The sequence below is a fragment of the Vombatus ursinus genome, unplaced genomic scaffold, assembly GCF_900497805.2.
Source record: "Vombatus ursinus unplaced genomic scaffold, bare-nosed wombat genome assembly UNPS02010822.1, whole genome shotgun sequence".
In the NCBI taxonomy this organism is placed as follows: Eukaryota; Metazoa; Chordata; class Mammalia; order Diprotodontia; family Vombatidae; genus Vombatus; species Vombatus ursinus.
The window spans coordinates 3,929,626-3,948,574 of NW_020950600.1; the positions used below are offsets into that span (position 1 = coordinate 3,929,626).

Genomic DNA, 18,949 nt, shown 5'->3' on the forward strand with positions numbered 1-18,949 from the left:
GGAGAGGAAGGGCCCAGAACTGGAGAGGGCCCTGGAGGTGGGGGAGGGGAGATTCAGAGGCCAAGGACAAAGCCAGGACCAGCGGGGACAAACAGCCCCCCTGGGTCCAGGCCGTGCCCCACACACAGCATGCCAGCACCGAGGCCACAGCCATTTCCAGACACCACCTCACCCCCTTCCCTAAAGTCCTGGGTACCTCGGAAAGAGCCCCAGGTCAGGGTCAGGGGCCCTGGATTCAAATCCCAATGTCCATTTGCTGCACTCGTGACCTTAGGAAATCACTTCACCTCTCTGAGAATCAGTTTCCCATCAGGAAAATTTGAGGGTTGGACTAAAGGGTCTTTGAGGCCCCTCTCAGCTCTCCATCTGTGACCCGAAGACCCCAAGGCTTCTGCTACCCCCGCCCCCAGCCCCCAGGCTCCCAGGGCTGGTGCTCCTGCCCCTCCCCCAAACACTGAGAACCTCGCCTGGAACCAGGCTGGCTGGAGATTCAGCAACAGACCGCTCCCACCCTTTTATTCTTTATTATTATAATTTTCATAATAATTATTATCAGGAAAGTGTATAATAAGAACAGACAGGAACAAAAGAACAAGCAGCCACCTCTGACCCGCAAGGTATGTCTGTGGTGTGTATGTATGTGTGTAGGTGTGCATGTGTATGTGTCATGTGTGTGTCTGTGGTGTATGGTGTGTGATACGTGTGTGATGTGTGTATGGCATGTGTGGGTCTGTGGTGTGTGGTGTGTGTGTGTGATGTGTGTGGTATGGGTGTGTCTATGGTGTGTGTCTGTATGTGTCTATGGTGTGTGGTATGTGTGTGTGTGTCTACGGTGTGTGGTGTGTGTGTGTCTGTGTGTGTCTATGGTGTTTGGTGTGTGGTGTGTGTGTCTGTGTGTGTCTATGGTGTGTGGTGTGTGTGTGTGTGTGTGCTCGGGGGAACATGGAGGGCGGGGAGGGAAGGAGGACCCAGGCCCTGGAGAAGAGGTGAGGCCAAAGGAGAGACCTTTCCCCCCATGCCCGGCGCCCCCCTCCTCCCATGATCTCGTGCCCCCCCACCGGCCCCGGCTGTGAGCTGCTTGGCCTCCCCTCTGGATCACAGCCCCACGAGCAGCCCCATGAAGTCCGAGCCATTCTGGATGGTGAGGGCGGCCCCGGCGCTGTTGTCCACGAAGATGGAGGTGTACTGACCGGCCTACGGAACACACAAACGCAGCCCAGCAGAGCCGCAGACGGCCTGGCGTGAGGGGGCTGGGGACCGATGGGGGCAGGCGGGGACCGATGGGGGCAGGCGGGGACCGATGGGGGCAGGCAGCCACCTCCCGCCCACCCGGGGCAGGGGAAGTAAATCAGGAGACGCAGACATCCCGAACACCAGAGAAGCCAGCCTCCTCCCCTGCAGCGCCTTTCCCTCCCAGAGACGGGGGGTGGGCCCAGAAGCCCTGGCAGCCACCAGGGCTGGGCATTCCCTCTGGACACCCCCTCCTTCCCTCAGGGGCCTCGACCCCTTCCCTGCCCCCAGGCATCACCTGAAGCTGCAGAAGGCCCTGGATGTGCACCGTGAAGGCCCTGCTGTTACTCTCCAGGCCGGTGATCGCCTCCAGGGACCTAGAGCCAAGGCCGGCAGAGGCCGTCAGAGACAGCGGGGCGCCCTCGGGCACCGGGCAGCGCTGCCTGGGGTTCTGGGTCTGGGTCCCCGAGGGCACGGTCATGTCCCGCCTTAGCCGGGGGGATTCTAAGCTCTCTTGCCGGTCAGGAAGCTCCCATCTCAGCCTCTGCACCTCAGTGTGAGCCTTTCAGGTCAGCTGGGGCTGCTGCAGCTGCCTGGGCCTTCTCCTACCACGAAGCCATTGCTTCTCCCTCCTCCCCTCCCTCCCTAACATTCCTCATGATCCTTTCCCCTGCTCTCCAGAAGCTTCCCGCATGGACTACGAATACTTCCCCAGGAAGAGGTCCCTCTGTGCTCTGGATGACTGGGGGGCATGGAGCAAAGCAGGACGGAAGGGGTGCTTGGAAGGAGGGGGATGAGACCTCTTCATTGTGACATCGGGGGCACAAGGGGGCATATCGTCTTTTTTGCTTCCCCGAATGTTACTGCCAGCCTCCCCCTTAAGAGTAGAACTGAGGAGGTGGGGACAGGATCGAGAGATCTCTTGGATGACACCCCAATAGTCCAACTGGACCTGAAGAAAAATCCCCTCTAGAACCTAACTCCATTTGGGGACCTGGAGGGTGTAGGAGTGTGGCAGGAAGCTCACTACCTCCTGAGGCAGACCATTCCACTTGGGGAGGGGGCTCCTGGTTAGGAAGCTGTACCTGCTGCCTTTCAGTCTAAATGAGGCCCTCTGTGACATCCCCCGCTGCTCCTGGCTCTATCCTCTGGGGCCTGGCAGGGCAAGGCTCACCTCCCTGCCCTTCAAATACAAGAAGCCATCCCATTCCCAAGGTCCCCAAGTCTTGTCTTCACTTTTCACTTGGATATTGAAACCACCTCCTAACTGCCTTCCCTGCCTCCATCTTCTCCTCTCTCCAATCCACCCTCCACACGGCTGCCCAATCTTTTCGAAGATTCAGATGTGACCACATTCTTCATCTACTTAACATCCCTCCTTCCTTCAGCTGATACTCACGCTCAAGGGCCTTTCCTATCTAGGTGACCCTCTTCTCAATATTCTCCTGCTCATCCATGTCTTTCCTAACAGGTGGTCCCCAGAACTGAACATGTCATTCCCAATGCCACCTGACCCGGGAAAGGGTACACCTAAATCCTAGAATCTATGCCTCTCAACGTACCCAAGGTGACATTATTTTTGGCTGTCCCATCACACTTTTGATTCTTACTGAGCTTGTACCAAAACCCCAACATCTTTTTCAGACCAATTGTTGACTAGCACACTTCCCTCCTCTTGTGCTTGTGTGATTGATTGTTTGAACCTATAGGGAGACTTTACATTTATAATTATTGCATTGCATCAGAAGCCAAGGTCAGGATGGGAAATCCCTATAAATCACATTCATTGTCCTTGTCTGTCCCATACCAGCCATGGAGTAATAGGAAAGGAGCCACTGAGATTTCCTTTTCCCTTTCACTTCTCCTCCCAAACAACCCAAGAGAGATTCCCTTTCGGGACCGTATCATGCCATAGAACGGGTTTTCCTAAAACATGGCATCCTGGGACTTCCTCCTTCCCAGGTGCTGATGGCCCTATTCCCGACTCTGCTGAGACACCTCGGAGTCTGCAGAGCCAAGGAAGTAGGAGGCCAGAGGAGTCCAGGACCAACCTGAGGAATGAAAGCACAGTTACGTACGTGTGTTGGTGACACAAGGACTCAATACAGATCAGCACACGGACATTGTCTCGGGCTCTCAGCTGGGCGCGGCTCTTCAGCTCGCTGTGATCTTAGAGAAAAGCATCAGGGGTGAACAGAAAGCCCACTCAAACCCAGCCCTGACTGACTCCCTTTACCCACCTTGGTGGGTCTCAAAAATGCCACCCACTCTCCATGATCCACAGGCAGGGATTAGAGCAACAAGACAGATAACCCCTCAGAAACACCGGACAATCTCTTTAAGAGAAGCAGCGTGGAGCATAGAGAGCTGGCCTTGGTGTCAGGAAGACTCGAGTTCAAATCCTGCCTCTGACACCTTCTGGGCAAGTCCCAAGATGAGTTGCCAACCTGCATCCATGGAGGGGAGTTCCTCACATGGACGAAGCCACCTCTGCCTTGAGAATTCCCGGCTTCCTCAAGTCTTCTCTCCTACAGGAACTCTATCTGATCTCCCCTCCCCACCACCCCATTGCTAGCGCCCTGCCCCACACCAAAATCCCTCTGCATTTACTTCTGTGGACACAGGATGCAAGATCTAGAGTTAGAAGGGGCCCCAGCAGGTGTCTACCAGGGGCAGGTAACCCCTTTATTCTAAAATATGGTCTTAAAGAATTACCTGGGACCCTGAGAGGTTAAGCTTTGGCCAGGGTTCGGCAGTCAGCATATAACCAAAGCAAGACTTGAACCCAGGTCTTCTGGACTCTGAGGCCCCTACAGTTGCCACTCTGCCTCTTGTCTGGCACATATTAGGTGCTTTATGGCACCTAAAACCACCCATCTTCTCTCTCCATCCCTCTAACCTCCACAAAAAATTCCCAACCTCAGAAGATCCCCAAACTCACTTTTCTTCATCTTTAGGCACATAGCATTGGCCTTCCTCAGTACACATCTCTGATTCTTTAGACCCCAGAAGCCCAGAGGACTGCCCTGGTATCTCCCTCCCACCCGTGTACATAGAGGGCCCCCCACCAGCTCTGCCTTCCCCTGCCCCCAGACTCACGCTCACCAATGTGCACGTTGGCCGAGAATTGGTAGATGCCAGACACAGGGGCAGTGAAACGGCCTGTAGAAAGGTTCAGGCCTGATCCCCTCAGGAAGGCCCCCTTGGCCAGGGGCTATGAGAAAGGAACCTTGAGTTAGTGGTGGAGAGAGTCCTGGAAAACCACTCCAAGCTTCTGCCCCCTCCCCAAGTCTAGGGAACACGAAGGACAGATCACAAATGGTAAACTGAGCCACAGGGATGGTTCCAGGCCATTTGGAAAAGTCTGATCTGTCATTTATTGTGAGATCCTGGCGAGTTCTCTGGCCTCGGTTTCCCTATCTGTAAAATCAGGGGGTTGGCCTAGATGACCTCGAATGTTTGTTTTGGCTTCAAATTTAGGATTCTATGGCTGTTGGTCTATAACAGGCCCTATTTTTCCCATCCTGCCTTCTCCATGAGCTCCCTGGGATCTCTGGAGAGCTCTGGCCATGCTCTATCATAGCTGAGTCTGTCCACCCCTGCTCCTCCATGTTTCCAGAGTGAGAGGAGGAGGGGAAGCCAGCCAGAGAGAGAAGGAATAGCCAATTCCCCACCAGAGGGAATGGACAGAGTGGCCGGGACTGGAGTCAGGAAGACTCATCTTCCTGAGTTCACATCCAAGCCTCAGACCCCTACCAGACCCTGGGCAAATCCCTTCATCCTGTTTGCCTCAGTTTCCTCATCTGCAAAATGAGTTGGAGAAGAAAATGGAAAACCACTCCAGTATCTTTGCCAAGAAAACCTCAAACAGGGTCACAAAGAGTTGAACATAACCAAAAACAAGTGAACCACCACAATCAGAGACCATCCTCTCTGATATCCTTCCTGTGATTCCTACCAATTGTACTCCCCCTGGAACCCTTGGCTCCCAGCTGGTCCCCAGGCTGCCTGCCTGACCCTACTCTCCCCTAGACTGGCTCTGCCCTGGGCTTTACAATCACAAAGTTATATCTGGAAAAGAACTAAATCCAAGGGCATTTAGTCCATTTTACAGATGAGGAAACTGAGGCCATGGAGATGAAGGTAAGGTTACAAAAGGGGGGAATGGTAAAGCCAGGATTCATCTACAGATCCTCTAATTCCACGTCCCCTGGGGGTGAGAGGAGGGCAGGGGAGGAAAGACTGGCCCCATCAATCTTCCTCCCACCCTCCGCAGCACCCTTCTCCCTCCTCTGGCATCTCTGCTATCTTTGAGTCCAACAGAAAAGGGCTCACCTCCCTCTCCCCCATTAAAGCAATTACATTAATAGAAGTAGCAACTTAATTCCAAACTACTGGCTGGAGAGGAGGGAAACTGCAGGCACCAGAAAATGATTCCAGATAAAGCATTCCTGTCTCTTCATGCCCCAGGCACTGGCTTCCTGTCTTTGGGGTTTGGGGTTGTGTGTTCCTGTGCGTGTGTGTGTGTGTGCGCGTGCGCGCCTCTGGGTACGGCTGATCTCACAGACAAAATCATTTTAGGTTCTTCTAGGAGGCGGATGAGGTATCCCAGATGACCCCAAACCATCTTCTGAGAGCTCCCTCGAGGCAACGAGAGATCAAGAGATTTGTCCGAGGTCACAAAATTAGCGTTAAAGGTGAGATTTGAACTCAGACCCTCTGACTCCGGGGCCAGTGCTCACTGGGCTATACCCTGCTTCCTCTCAATTACATAATCACTAACATTTATCAAGCACCTTGAGGCCACAAAAGGCACCTCGCATACATCATCTCAACTGAGCCCCACAACACTCCTGGGAGACACTATGAACCCATTTTACAGACGAGGAAACTGAGGCTGTGAGCGAGTAAGTGACTCACCCGAGGGTCACGTAGCTAGGAAAGGGCAAGGCTGGATTTGAACTGAGGTCTTAGTGCCAGCTCTCTCAACTAAACGATGAAGAGGGTATCCCAGTCCTCAGTGTTCTTGCCCAGACGTGGGAAGGGAAAGGGAGAGGGCCGGAAGGGCCCCCCGGGCTCACCGCCTGGAAGTTGTGTAGCTCCATCAGGGTCTTCTTGTCAATGACCAGCTGGGCTTTCAGCTTGCAATGGAAAGCTTCTTCCACCCGCCTATAGGGGGCCACCAAGGAGTCTAGGGGCCGTTGGCTCGGCTGGGCCAAAGCCGCCGTGGCTGCCCGGCGCTCTGTGGCCTCTGTGGGGAACACTGCTCAGAGAGAGCCCAGATTCACCCCGGGTCGCCTCCTCCCCGACTCCCCAATGGCGTTCCATTCCCAACATGGCCCTGGGGCTTCTCACTGTCCAGCCTCTTCCCTGGGCCAAGGTCAGCGTCAACTTGACTCACTCCCCACCATCTCTGTAGGCCGGCTCAGGGCTGCCCTCCTACACGGGAGGCCTTCCGGATCCCCCAATTGTTACTGCTCCTCCCTGACCCCCAAATTCCTTTGTATTCACTTTATATGAATTCTGCATACATTTGTGCCTTTTACATACTTATATTTAATATATTCTCGACATGTAAAATGTTCTTATATATTTATATCACACACAGTAGGTGTTTAATAGATGCTGCAAGTGAATGGTTGGGTGGACAAGATCGATCAAGGTCAAGGTGAGAATCAGCTGGGTCTAGAATCTAAGGTCAGTCAGTTCTAAGCCCTGGGTCAAGGTCAACCTGTGGCTGGGGGTCAGTTCCAAGGCCAAGGTCTGGGGGAAATCTGGGGCCAGAGTCAGGGACTCAGAGGTCAGTTCAGGGCAGGGCCCTTTCTCACCTTTCAGCATGTCCTTGAACTCCTGCAATAGGGCTTCCTGGGTAACTTCAGCCCCTGGGGGGCCTGGGGGACCAGCAGGCCCTGGGGGCCCTGGGGGGCCCACGAGGCCACGCTTAAAGCAGACAAAGGAGACGGTGAAAATCAAGGTCTGGGCAGAAGCAGGCCCCTGTCCCTCTTCCCAGAACAGCGGCCCCTCCCTGCTGGCCCCTCTCCCGGGCCTAGGAGCTCCTCACCCAGCCCACCCCCAGCTCAGCCTGGATCTGGATGACTTACTAATCTCTTATCTTTCCCCTTGCATTTCTTCCTGGGGGTTACATCATCTGGCCTCCGGACAAAGTTCAGCCAAGTCTTGTGGGCATCTGTGAGCTCGGGACCTGGAGCCTCTGGAGGCTGGAGAACCAATAACCACAGAGACACACGGCCTCAGCCTCCACCCGGGGATCCCTGGAGGGGTTCTTACCAGGGGAGAATGAGACCGTCCCCCTCTGCCCCTCCCATTGCCCTCCAGTCCTCCCACGGGGGTCCGAGAGGCTGGCCTCAGACCCTGACTCCTGGACCACAGACAGACGTGATAGACCCAGGAGAACCCAACAGCAGCAAGAAATCCACAGCACACCAGGCTTGGGGCAGACACAGTGAAGGGGTGACCAGCTGGGAACGGAGAAGGGGGGAGCAGTGTCTCCTCTTTCTGGGGGACCCAACTACCCCCACCTCTGTCATTTATTAAGGCCTAACAACTCCCAGAAAACCCAGGAGTCCTGGCTCCCAGCTGGCCAAGGCCAGAGCCAGGACAGGGACTGCAGTCAGGTGGGTAGAGCCTGGAGCTAGCTGGGTGCTAGGATTCTGGGGCTCCCGGAGCATGGGGGGTCAGCTGCATACAGGAATGGTCCAGGCAGAGTGACTTCCTACAGTATAGGGGAGGGATGTGCCAAGCAAGCAGCACGGCCTCGGGCTCGAGATCCCTGGAGCTCCCGGTAAAATGTAAGGTTCCTGAGGGCAGGGACCATTCTTCATTGTCCTGGTAGCCCCCAGTGCCCTGTATGGTGAGAAGTATCAAAGACCCTGAGCTGATCCTCCTGGGCTTTAATTTCCTATTAAAGGAGGTTGTTGAAGCAGGTAGCCTCCAAAGGCCCCAGCTAACAGATACAATGTCTATCCTATTTTAAGATTTGCAAAGAGCTTTACAAATATCAACTCATTTGATCCTCCAAACAACCCTAGGAGGTCGGTGCTAACATTATCCCCATTTTACAGAAAGGAAGCTGAGGCAGAAGTGAAATGACTTGCCCAGGGTCACACAGCTAAGTATCTGAAGCAGGTTTGAACTTCCTGACTCCAAATCTAGGCTCTCGCCTACATCACTGGCGAGCCTGTGACCACACCAGAGTCACCAGACAACATGCTGCCTTGTTCCTGTTATCACATTGCTTGCCTTCTCAATGGGTTGGGGAGGGGGTAGGTGGGGGGGAAGAGAATTTGGAACTCAAAATCTTAAAAAAAAAGTTTTAAAATATAAAGAATAAAAATTAAAGTTAAAAGGGTTAAAATAAAAAATTTAAAAATTTATACAAATAACTAAATAAATTAAAAATTAATTAAATGTTAAGGTAAAAAATACAACATCCTCCCATTGGGAGATGGGAGGGGCACAGAAAAATGTATTCTCCTACCTATGGGGACACGGGGACACAGAGACACATGCACGTTTGTCTGGGGTTTTCCCCTTTTGATCTATACCTGGGATTTCATGGACGGGAAGAACCCCAGGCCCAGATACAGAATCTCTGTCACTTAAAGAGAGCAGTGACCCATCCAGGATGGGTCAGAGGTCAGAGGTCCTCCATCCACCCCCAAGTTTGCCCCGACATGTCCTAGTGGGGCCAGACTCCACGCCACACATACACCCTGCTCATCTACCCCCCTCATATGAGGAAAGCTGGCCAAGGGAGCAGAAACAGGCTCGTGTTTGGGTCCCAGCAGGGATTTCTCTCTGGCCAGGCCAGGGTTTGGCCAGGAGCAGGGAGAGGAGAGTGGGGCAGGCAGGCAACATTCAGAACGGACTTTTTCCAGGTGTTTTGCCGTGACTTCTCAAAGCCAGAGACAGAGTTAGGGGAAGGGTAGGATGGGAGGGAGGTCAGAATGGGAGCTGGGAAACGGGAAGGCATTTCACAATCAGCTCTGGGCCTCGGTGACTGCCCAGACAGAGCCAGGCCTGGCATGGGGGGGAATGTGGGCAGAGGGGACGCCTGAGGGGCCAGATGTTTCAAAGGCAGGCAAATGGTTCCCACTTGGCCCCGTGCCAGGAGTTGCTGACGCCTTACTCCCTCTGTGATGACTGAGGGGGCTGGCAGGCTCCCAGCCTCACACCCGGGCTGGGCCAGGAGGCTTCTCCCGGGCACCCAAGGCCCGTTCTAGGGTCACGGATGGAGGGCTAGAAGGGACCTCTAAGGTCATCCAATCCATTCCTCTCCTTTCATATAGCAGTGCCTGAATTAGAATCCAGCTCCTCTGATTTCTAATCCCAGGTTCCTTCTGCATCACCAGACTGGCCTGCCCTTTCTCTAGCTACCTGCCAGGAAGGGGTCCCACCACTTCCCGATCCGATACGCTGGTACAGGCAGAGAGCGAGGGGACACGGACGATGGCCTCTCTCAGGCCTCGTGTACAAGGTTCCCATGGACCCTGTGGGAGCTGGGGGACAGGAGCAGGCTTAGGGCCCCCGCTGTCTGGGGCTCTCCCTCTCTTGGCCCTTCCTCTCCCCTACCCTGTCTCAATCCACCCACAATATGGTGGCCAAATTTCCATCAGATCCAATCAAAGGCTGAGACTTTTCATCCAGGGTAGAGAATGAGGTGTTGGGGCCGGGAGGGGGCCGGGAAAGAATGTATCACATCTGAGCAATGCCGGCTGTCATTCCCCCACCCCACCCCCAGCCCAGCCCCACCCACCCTCCCCTATCCTCCCCCCAATCTCGCCGGGGAAGGTGATGGGTGTGGATGAGGAATTCGGCCCTTGTGCCTGGAACAGGAAGCCCATAAAACAGGACCATGAGCTTAACAGACGCTGGACTGCTGGCCAGGAGCTCAGAACCACTGAAGGAGGGAGTCTGATTCCCGCCAACCCCGGCTCCCGGCCCCTGGGTCCATGGGAATTCAGAGGCTGGTGGAAGGTGCGGAGAAGCACATCTTCCCTCTCAATCACCCCATTCCCATCAGGCTCCCTCTCCACCATCCCCTCACCCTTACCCCTGTTACCCTCGCTGCCCCTGGCCTAACCTTCACTATCCCCATCCTCACTTACTGCCATCATGACCTTGACTCCCTCACTCCCACGAGCATTTCTGTACTCCATCCCTATCATTTCCCACTTCCATGCCTTTGCCCAGGCTGTGCCCCATGCCTAGAATGCTGTCCTTCCTGACCTCTACCTCTTGGAACCCTAAGCTCCCTTCAAGGCTTGGCTTAAGAGCCACCTCCCCCAAGAAATCCTTCCCAATATAGCCTCGGTGCTCTCCCTCCACCTGCCAAATTTCCTTTGCACGTATTTCTTTTGCCTTTTATTTTTTTTAATACCTACTTAGGCTCATCGATTACAAGCCAGAAGGGACCTTTGAGGTCATAAAGTTCAACCCTTTCATTTTTGCAGATGGGGAAACTGAGACCCCAAATAACACAGCTAGTAAGTGGATACTACTTGTATGACCTTAGACAAGTTACCTGTCTAAGGAGCCTTATCCAAGGCAGGATTCGAACCCAGTTCAACTCTTCCTGACGTCAAATCCAACACTCCATCCACCACACTGTGCTGCCGTTCACATTTCATTGTGTCTGGCCTGATCACTCCCAAGCCTCCAGTCAAGTGGAACTTCCTTGAGGGCAGGGACTATTTCCTTAGAGCTTAGCACCATGCCTGGCACATTGACTCAATCTTGGGTGAGTAGAATCATTTCCCCTACACTTGTCATGCCCACTGACTCATTACTACTCACTATCCCGCAGTACCTCCCAACACCCCCGTTCCCTGTAGCCACCATGGGGCCTTGACTTCCATCCCCCCATCACTCCACAGACTCTCTCTCCTGGCTTTCAGCCCACCACCCCCAGCATCTCATAAATCACCACCTAGGTGAGTTATCATGACCTCAGCTGATCCTGACCCTCTCCCATTTTCTTACTGGAAGTTTGAGGGGGAAAAAAAACATTAAAATGTCTGCAGCAAAGGTTTGGGAGCCTCAGTCTCCCTCTTCAGCGGGAGAGAAGGAAGCCCACGTCAGTGACTGTTTGACCCAGCATCTGCCCCACTGTGGGCCCCCAGTCTGGGTCCCTGGAAAACCTCGCCCCTCCCCGTTGGGCACTGAGCTTCATCGGCCCAGGAGGCAGCAGGGAGCCAGCATCCCGAGTCAGGCCTAATTATGTAATTAGTGTTAAAGGGAAAGCCGTCAAGGGCAGGCTCCCTCCGGCCCTGGGAGTCAGGGGGAAGGAATCTCTGGGAGCCCAGGTCAATGGGCCCATTCTTCTGTGGGCTGGAGGGATCCCTGCAGCCCCTGGGAGGGATGGCGAATCCAGAGCCCACCCAACAGGAGCCCCTGACCGGGGCCACAACGCCTCCATCCAGTCTTCTTCCAAGGGTGGAGACAAAGGAAATGGGGGTGCGGGGCCTGGAGTCTGAGTCCCCCAGTACCAGGAGAATCTCACTTCTCTGGGAAAATCAGCACTGACTCTTGCTTTCCCTTATCCTCCCCTGTTCCCTTGGGATACCAAGGCCCACCTCAGGCCCACAGAGGATCATGGGGCCTGAGAGGCCGTCTCCTTTGACAGATGAGGAAACTGAGGCCCACAGAAGGGAAGCAACTTAGCTAAGGTCATACAAGTAGCAAATGTCAGAAGCAGGACTGAGTCCTGGGTCCTCAGACTCTGGAGTCAGTGTTCATTCCAGTCTCCCAAGTAAGAAAGGAAACCCAGAAGCAGAAGACAGTTATGACATGCTGATTGAACAGGGAGGCCCCTGTGACCTGGGGACAAAAAAGCCTGGGCCAGAATGTGACCATATCTCACAGACAGTATCTCAGATCTGGAGTCAGAGGCCCTGGGTGTGAGTCCTGGTTCTTTGGACAAATCGCTTCCCTAGTGGGCCTCAGTTTCCCCAGCTGAAAAATGAAGGTATCTTCTATATCAAAATGTTCCTATGGTAATCCTATATTGTAGCAGGGAGTGTGGGGGTACAGTGGAAAGAACACTGATTTAGAGTTGAAGGTCTTGGGTTAAGGCCCACCCCGCCACTTACCACCTGCGTGCCTTGGGACAATGCACTTAATTTTTCTGCACCTCAGTTTTCTCCTCTAAAATATGAAGGGTTGGGCCTCGGTGGCCTGGGGGTCTACCTATGAGCCAAAGGTCCTACAGCCTCCAAGGTCTCTGGATGAAGATCAGGTCCTTCCCCAGACCATCTTCCTGCTTCCTGCCATATTTGGAAGGGGAATAGAGAGGAAGGTGGATGACCCACGGCCTGGTTACTGGCCCAAAGAGAGAGTCCATACAGCCAAACCATGCCCCAGGAGGCAGCTCCATTTCCTGGATGGGTAAATCAAGGTACCCAGAGCCAATGGGATAATGACTTTGGGCCTCAGGAGCCCAAGAATTCACAATATCTGTGAAGCTCCTAAGCCCAGGGCAGCGGACTCCGGGGCTAGGTCAGGAGTCCCAGCTCCAGCTTAGAGATTGGAATTGTGCCAAAGGCCCAGCGAGGAGCCTGGGGCCTGGGGGAGGCCATCAGCGTGGGCCTGCCAGCTTTCCCTTCCTGGGCCCTGCCATTCACTGAGCCTGAGGCAGCCCTGAGGAGTGAGTACATTAGGGGGCAAGGGGGGATGCCAGGGAGGGAGGGAGGAGCTGCCTGGGTGAGCCAGGCAGAACCCCGGCTCTTCATCTCTTCCCTGGCCTGGTTACGGTGTAGCCCATGCCCTGAATCCGTGAGGACCCCAGGATGTCACACGCCCCCTCGGTGGCAGGCCCACCAGAGGGCCACATGCCCCTGGTGTGATGGGCATCCCAGGACAGCAGCCAGCCAGCCTCTGACACGCTATGCTCCTCCCACACCCCAGACCTCTCCCCCACCCCCAGATCTCCTCTCCCCTCTGCTTTACACTTGGATTGCCCTTGGATGGGGCAGGGGGTTCATTCCCAGGCAACCAGTCGTGACCCATAGGACCAGGAGGCCCAAGGGGTCCCCATGACCCTCCCTCAGCCTTCCCCATCTTTGAAATGGGACCCCAGCAGGCCCAGTCCGTCCGTGCCAGGGCACACCCAGTCCCACATGGGCCCTGGAGGCTGGAAGATGGAGGGGTAGATAGCGTCAGTGATGTAGTGGGGAGATGAAAAAGGCCCGCCAGGCGAGGCTGCCGAGGCTGGAACGACCTGTCTCCAGCATGCAAGCCTGCGTGCACACGCGCACACACACACACCCCAAGTCTGGAAATATACCCAGGGCCCTGGAAGCCCCTCCTCAGCGGGCCAGCCTCCAGACAAGCAGGCAGAGGCTGCCGGGCTGTGCATCAGGACCGAGAAGACCAGGACGTGCTGGTCTGGACGTCGGCCCGGAACTCCGGACTAGGCTGGCCACCTCGGCCTGCCAGGAAGCACGGAGGGCTGGGCAACTCTGGACAAGCCACTGGGCTTCTCTGAGCCTCAGTTTTCTCATCTGCAAAATGGGGCTTATCATAGCCCTTCCCTCATGAGGTTGCCCTGAGGCTCATAGGAGATGTAGGAATAATGGTTGACCTGCAGACAGCAGTTGGACGAGGATTGTGAAAGTCCAACCATCATCATTCATCCGAGCCTCACAATCCCCCTTGCACAGAGGTGCTGGGACCACCCTCATTCGTATAGAGCTGAGGCTCAGAAAGGCTCAGAAAAGAATGTGCCCAGGGCCACAAAGTGGGTGTCTGAGGCAGAATTCAAACCCAGGGCCTCCTGACTCTGAAATATGGGGCTCCCCAACTATCCACAGCGCTTTACTGTCTCGATGCACATCATGCACGTGAAGCATTTTGCAAATCTTAAAATACCCTATGAACATCAACTGATATTATTAGGGATGGGAGGGAAGGGAAAGAAAGGGGAAGGGAGTGGGGAGGGACGGAGGGAGGGGGAGGAGGGAAGGGGAAAGGAGGAAAGGAAACAAAGGAGAGAGAAGAGGGAAGGGGAAGGGGGAAGGGGGAGGGAGGGGGAGAAAAGGAGGGCAGGGAAGGAGGAGGAAAGGGGGAGGGAGGGAAGGATTAAGTACACCAGGGAACAACTCTGGGCTGAAAGTCTTCCTTTCTTTCTTAGGTGCTACCTCCTCCAGGAAGCCTTTCCTGCTCTCCCCAGCACAGAGTGATCTCTCCCTCCTTGGGCTTTGCCAGATTCTCTGTCACAAACTCTCCTCTGGCCCCCTTGCTTCCTCCCTTGTGGATGGAGGAGTACGGCTGACCCTGAGAAGCAGTGTGGGATAGTGAATACTACAAGCCTTGGAGTACAGATATCCTGGGTTCAAATCCTACCTGTGTGACCCAGGGCAAGTTACTTACTTTTTCTTGGTCTAGATTTCCTCCCCTGTACAGTTAAGGGGGTTAGATCTGACGACCTCTAAGGTCCCTTCCAAATCTAAATCTATCATTGTATGACCTCTCTGGGCCTCAGTTTACTCTTATATAAAATGGGGGGGGGTGCTGGACACACACATACACACACACACACTCACACTCACACACACACTCACATACACACACTCACTCACACTTACACTCACACACACACATATGCACACTCACACACCCACACTCACATGCACACACTCACACTCACACACATACACACTCACACTCACACACACACTCACGCTCACACACATACACACTCACACATACACACACTCACACACATGCACACACTCACACTCACATTCTCACACACTCACACTCACGTGCACACACACACACTCACTCACACACACACACACACACACACACACACCGATGAAGTCATAAGCTTCTTGAGGGCAGGATCCATCCCTGCATCTCTACTAAGAGCACAGAGCCTCAAGCATAGAGGGCACTTTCTGAATGTTCCTGTGACTCTCATCCTAAATGCTGGCTCTCTCAACCAGCCCCCCAAGGGGTCCTCCCCAGGGGATGACCCTGGTCCGACAGAGGCAGACACCAGAATCCGGTGACCTTCTGGCAGAGATCGAGGGCTCAGGTCAGGGCTGGAGGGCAGATGCCGGTCAAGAGAGCTAGGATCCGCTCCAGCCTCGGGTCCCCTACACTCCCCCAGCCTAGTGGAATGGACAGCCAGTGATGCTGGGTTCCCTGATGCCGGCTAGGACTTGGTGGTGATGGGTACCACAGGGAGGCAGGGAGCTTCTGCCCGGGCATCCCTAGGGAGCAGCAGTGGGAAATCCCAGGTATCCAGACCGAAGCTTCCTTCCTGCCGGCATCTGGCTCCTAAAGCACCTCTTCTGACCCTTCTTTTTAGGCTGGGGGTTATTACTAGGGGGAGCCTCTCACCTGGGCCACCCCCCTGGGGAGCTGGGAAACCAATTAAAGTTAATGGGCCTCAACCCCACCGAGGCGATCATCCAAATGATCTGGGCTTCAAAGCGTTAATTGATGTGCCGTTGGGAACCCCCGAGTCCTGGCTGAGGTCCAGACCCCACCTCCCCTTTCATCAAGACTTAGCTCCATAGGGCGGCTGGCACCCCTACACTCCCTGGCCCCTTCCCTGTCCTGCAGCCTCCCCTTGGACCAAGGGTAGGGAAAAGAGGGGGGCTCCACTCTGGAGCCTTTTCAGATCCAGATGCCCCTCGACTCTCCTGCCTCAGGCTTTAGAATGAATGGATGGATGGGTGAGTGGCCAGATGGCTGGATTGAGGGTAGGTTCTCCCTGGCACTGGGACTAGTTCTCACTCCCCCAAACTCCTCCACTGTCCCCCCCATCTTCAGTGACCAAAACCAACCCACAGTCTCCATCAAAGATGGCCATGTGGTCAACCTCCTTGAAGAAACAAACTGCCTTTGAGCATGGAGAGATAGGCAGCCAGGGTGATAGAGAGAGACCCAGAGACAGACAGGGAGACAGACACTGACCAGCCTCGGAGACAGACAGACAAGCATGGATGGAGACAGAAGGACAGGCGCTAACAGCAACACGGAGGGAGAAGACAGCAAAGAAACAGAGACAGAGAGAGAGAGACAGACATAGAAACAGAAACAAGTGAAGACAGAGGGACAGACACCGACAGTAACAGAGTATGACAGAGAAGTGGGGAGAGTGACAGAGAGAGGGAGAGAAAGATGGGTCCAGAGGCGGTGACAGACAGCAAGAAAGCATCTCAAGGAGGCTTGCCAGGGGTCACTGGGAGAGGCTCTGAGGGTCTGGGCTGCTCATGGCTTCCCTTCCCTAGCATCCCATTACCATGAATACTCCATGCTCTCAGCCCCAAGGCAGCCCCAGCCTCAGAGAAGGTGAGGCTTGGAGGAGATGCCAACGGCAGTGGCCACAAGCATCCCCACTGGACCCAGGCTGCGAACATGAGAGAAAGGAGTTCCCCGGGGCAGAGACCCTGTCCACGTGGGTGGACACAGCCACACACCCAAACACAGACTCATGTCTACGCAGATGCACACATACATACATGGTACATGGATGGAGTGACCGCCTGTGACTCATCACCCAGGGGGTGGAGGGAGTCCCTAGCTGGGCCCCCCTCTCGCCTAGCCCCACCCACCCCATCAGAGTGTGTACCTTGGGGTGCCCAGGCAGTTCCTCGCTGTTGGAGACGGTGGCATTGAAGGGCTCCGTGTACTGCATCATCTCCTTGGCCTTCTTGCGTTCCCTCTTGGCGCTGATGCCCCTGAGGAGGGCCAGGTGCTGCCATAGGAGAGCTATGGCCACAGCCCAGACCCACAGCCTCATGTTGGGGTCAGGGGCAGGGCAGGCAGCCCAGGTCTGCAGACAGACGGATGGACAGACACACTCCCAGAGGGGTGGGAGCAGGCAGATGGGCTCTGGGCTCAGAAGGTCAGGGCTAGGGACTTTGGGCCCAGAGAAGATGGCAGGGAGCCAAGAGTCCGGTCCAAAGGCAGTGAGCTGAAGGATGGAGTCTCTGGGCACAGAGTTCGAGGGCCCTGGCCAGGCAGGTGTTCAAGGACACTAAGCTGGTGATCCCAGCTTTCTGGTTCAAGGTTCAGTATCCCTTTCCCCAAAGCCCCTGGGTTCTCATGAGTATGGGCACCTGGGGGCCCCGGAGCCTGACAGAGACAAGCTCACTGTGCTGGTAAGAGGGGCCAGGAGAAGGCAGGAGGGGGGCCAAGCCCCATGGGCCAGGGGAGTGGGTCTTCCCTTCAGTGGGACTGACTCTCTCAAAGTCTGGAGGAGCCAAAGTGTAAGGCAGTTGGGCACCTGCTCAGGAAGGCTCCCCAGGGGGTGGGGCTGGGCTGGGTTCCTTCTGCCCTGCCTGGCTGCTGTCCTTCATAGGGCCCCAGGGAGACCCCCAGGCCCCTCCTGATGCTGCGGTTGTCGCTGCTGCCCCATCCTCCTCCTCTCCGCTTGCTCACAACCCAGGCCAGATGTCAGGGCCTCCAAAGAGGGGCCAGAGAAGTGCTCAGTCAGGCCCCCACACCCGCCTCGCAGGGAGCAGGGCAGTCGTTCTGGGAGGGCTCTCCTTGCCGCCTGCTCCGGCTGTCAGGAGGCAGAATCAGTCTCCAGACTCATGTTCACGCTCCAAGAGCAAACCAAAAGAAGGGTGCCTTCCTTCTCAGCCGTGTGCCCCGAGGCTGGCTGGGTCGGGCTGGGTTGGGCTGGGCCGGTGCCAGGGAGCCTTCCTCTCCTCTCCTCTCCTCTGGTCTCACCCTACAAGTGGTTCTCCCTTCCAAGCCCGGGACTCTCTGCCTCCCTCTCCCTCTCTCTCTCACGAAATAAATACTCCTTTTCCTGAGAGCCTTTCCATCAAGGGGGAGGGGTCATCCACCGCTCTGTCTCGGGAGCCCCAGTCTGCTCCTGGGCCCCGGCCCGCTGCTGGCTGGAGCCCCTAAGCAGCCTGGCCCAATCACTGGCTGCTGGCACTTTGATTAACGAGGAGAGGGCTGCCTGCTGGAGTTGATGGGTATCAGGCTCCCAGGGAGTCCCAGGCGCCGCTGGAGCCACTCGCCCCAGAGCCCTTTGTCCCCGGCCCCCGCCCCAGGCTGGGCTCCCCAGTCTGGACCAGCCAAGGCATTAAATAGTTAACCCTCCCCCCAGCCCCTCACCCCCTCCCCACCAACTCGCATTCCAGCTTAACTATGTGCTGTCTTTATTTGTTAATAATATTTAACCTCCATTGGCGCCTTCTGGAGGGACCCCCCCTCTCAGGTTGGTGGCAGACAAGCCCTGAATTTGTCAGAATGCACCTGATGACATGTTAATAGCTCCATCTGTCAAAGGGCACCTAACCAGCTCTGACAGACCAGCCCACAAACTGGGCCCAGCGAGCGCGTTCTCCCAAAGGGGCAGAGTTTCCATCCTGCTCCCTGCCCGGACAAGTCAGCTGGTAGGGGCTGCTCCCCCCAACCCTCTGCAGCACACCCTCCCTGCTCAGCCCCCAAGCCCTGCTGTCTGCATACACAGCCCCAGGTCCTTCCAGGAGGCTCTACAGGCTGCTGGGATGGGGGTGGGTGGGGGGGTGGTGACAGAGATCTTGGGGGAGCCCCCACATTTGCAGACAGGTCAGTGGAGGCACCAGACCAGTCAGACATCAAAAGCAGTGAGTACTGAGAGAGAGACAGAGAGACAGAGAGACAGAGAGACAGAGAGACAGAGAGAGACAGACAGAGAGAGAGAGACAGAGAGAGGGAGGGAGATAGAGACACAGAGACACAGAGA

At 55.5% G+C, this 18,949-nt stretch overlaps 1 protein-coding gene across 1 annotated transcript; it reads right to left on the reverse strand.

Moving 5' to 3' along the window:
* Window positions 1–1,067: 1,067 nt before the first annotated feature.
* Window positions 1,068–17,978, reverse strand: C1QTNF12 (C1q and TNF related 12). Its single transcript, XM_027855508.1, has 8 exons — window positions 16,835–17,978; window positions 7,332–7,448; window positions 7,059–7,170; window positions 6,312–6,481; window positions 4,336–4,444; window positions 3,309–3,399; window positions 1,529–1,607; window positions 1,068–1,194 (listed from the first exon to the last, which is right to left on the reverse strand). Exons 1-8 carry the CDS (start codon window positions 17,003–17,005, stop codon window positions 1,096–1,098), a joined length of 948 nt encoding a protein of 315 aa, XP_027711309.1. The 5' UTR covers window positions 17,006–17,978; the 3' UTR covers window positions 1,068–1,095.
* Between the last annotated feature and the right edge of the window lie 971 nt (window positions 17,979–18,949).

What these genes read in the sequence shown, in the direction of transcription:
- C1QTNF12 (XM_027855508.1), bottom strand. Translation starts at nt 17,005, where the DNA reads ATGAGGCTGTGGGTCTGGGCTGTGGCCATAGCTCTCCTATGGCAGCAC. An exon ending in AGGGGAAAGATAAGAGATTA is followed by an intron (nt 7,171 to 7,331) that starts GTAAGTCATCCA and finishes GTCTGCTTTAAG; the next exon opens with CGTGGCCTCGTGGGCCCCCC. An exon ending in CTCGGCCAACGTGCACATTG is followed by an intron (nt 3,400 to 4,335) that starts GTGAGCGTGAGT and finishes CTTTTCTCTAAG; the next exon opens with ATCACAGCGAGCTGAAGAGC.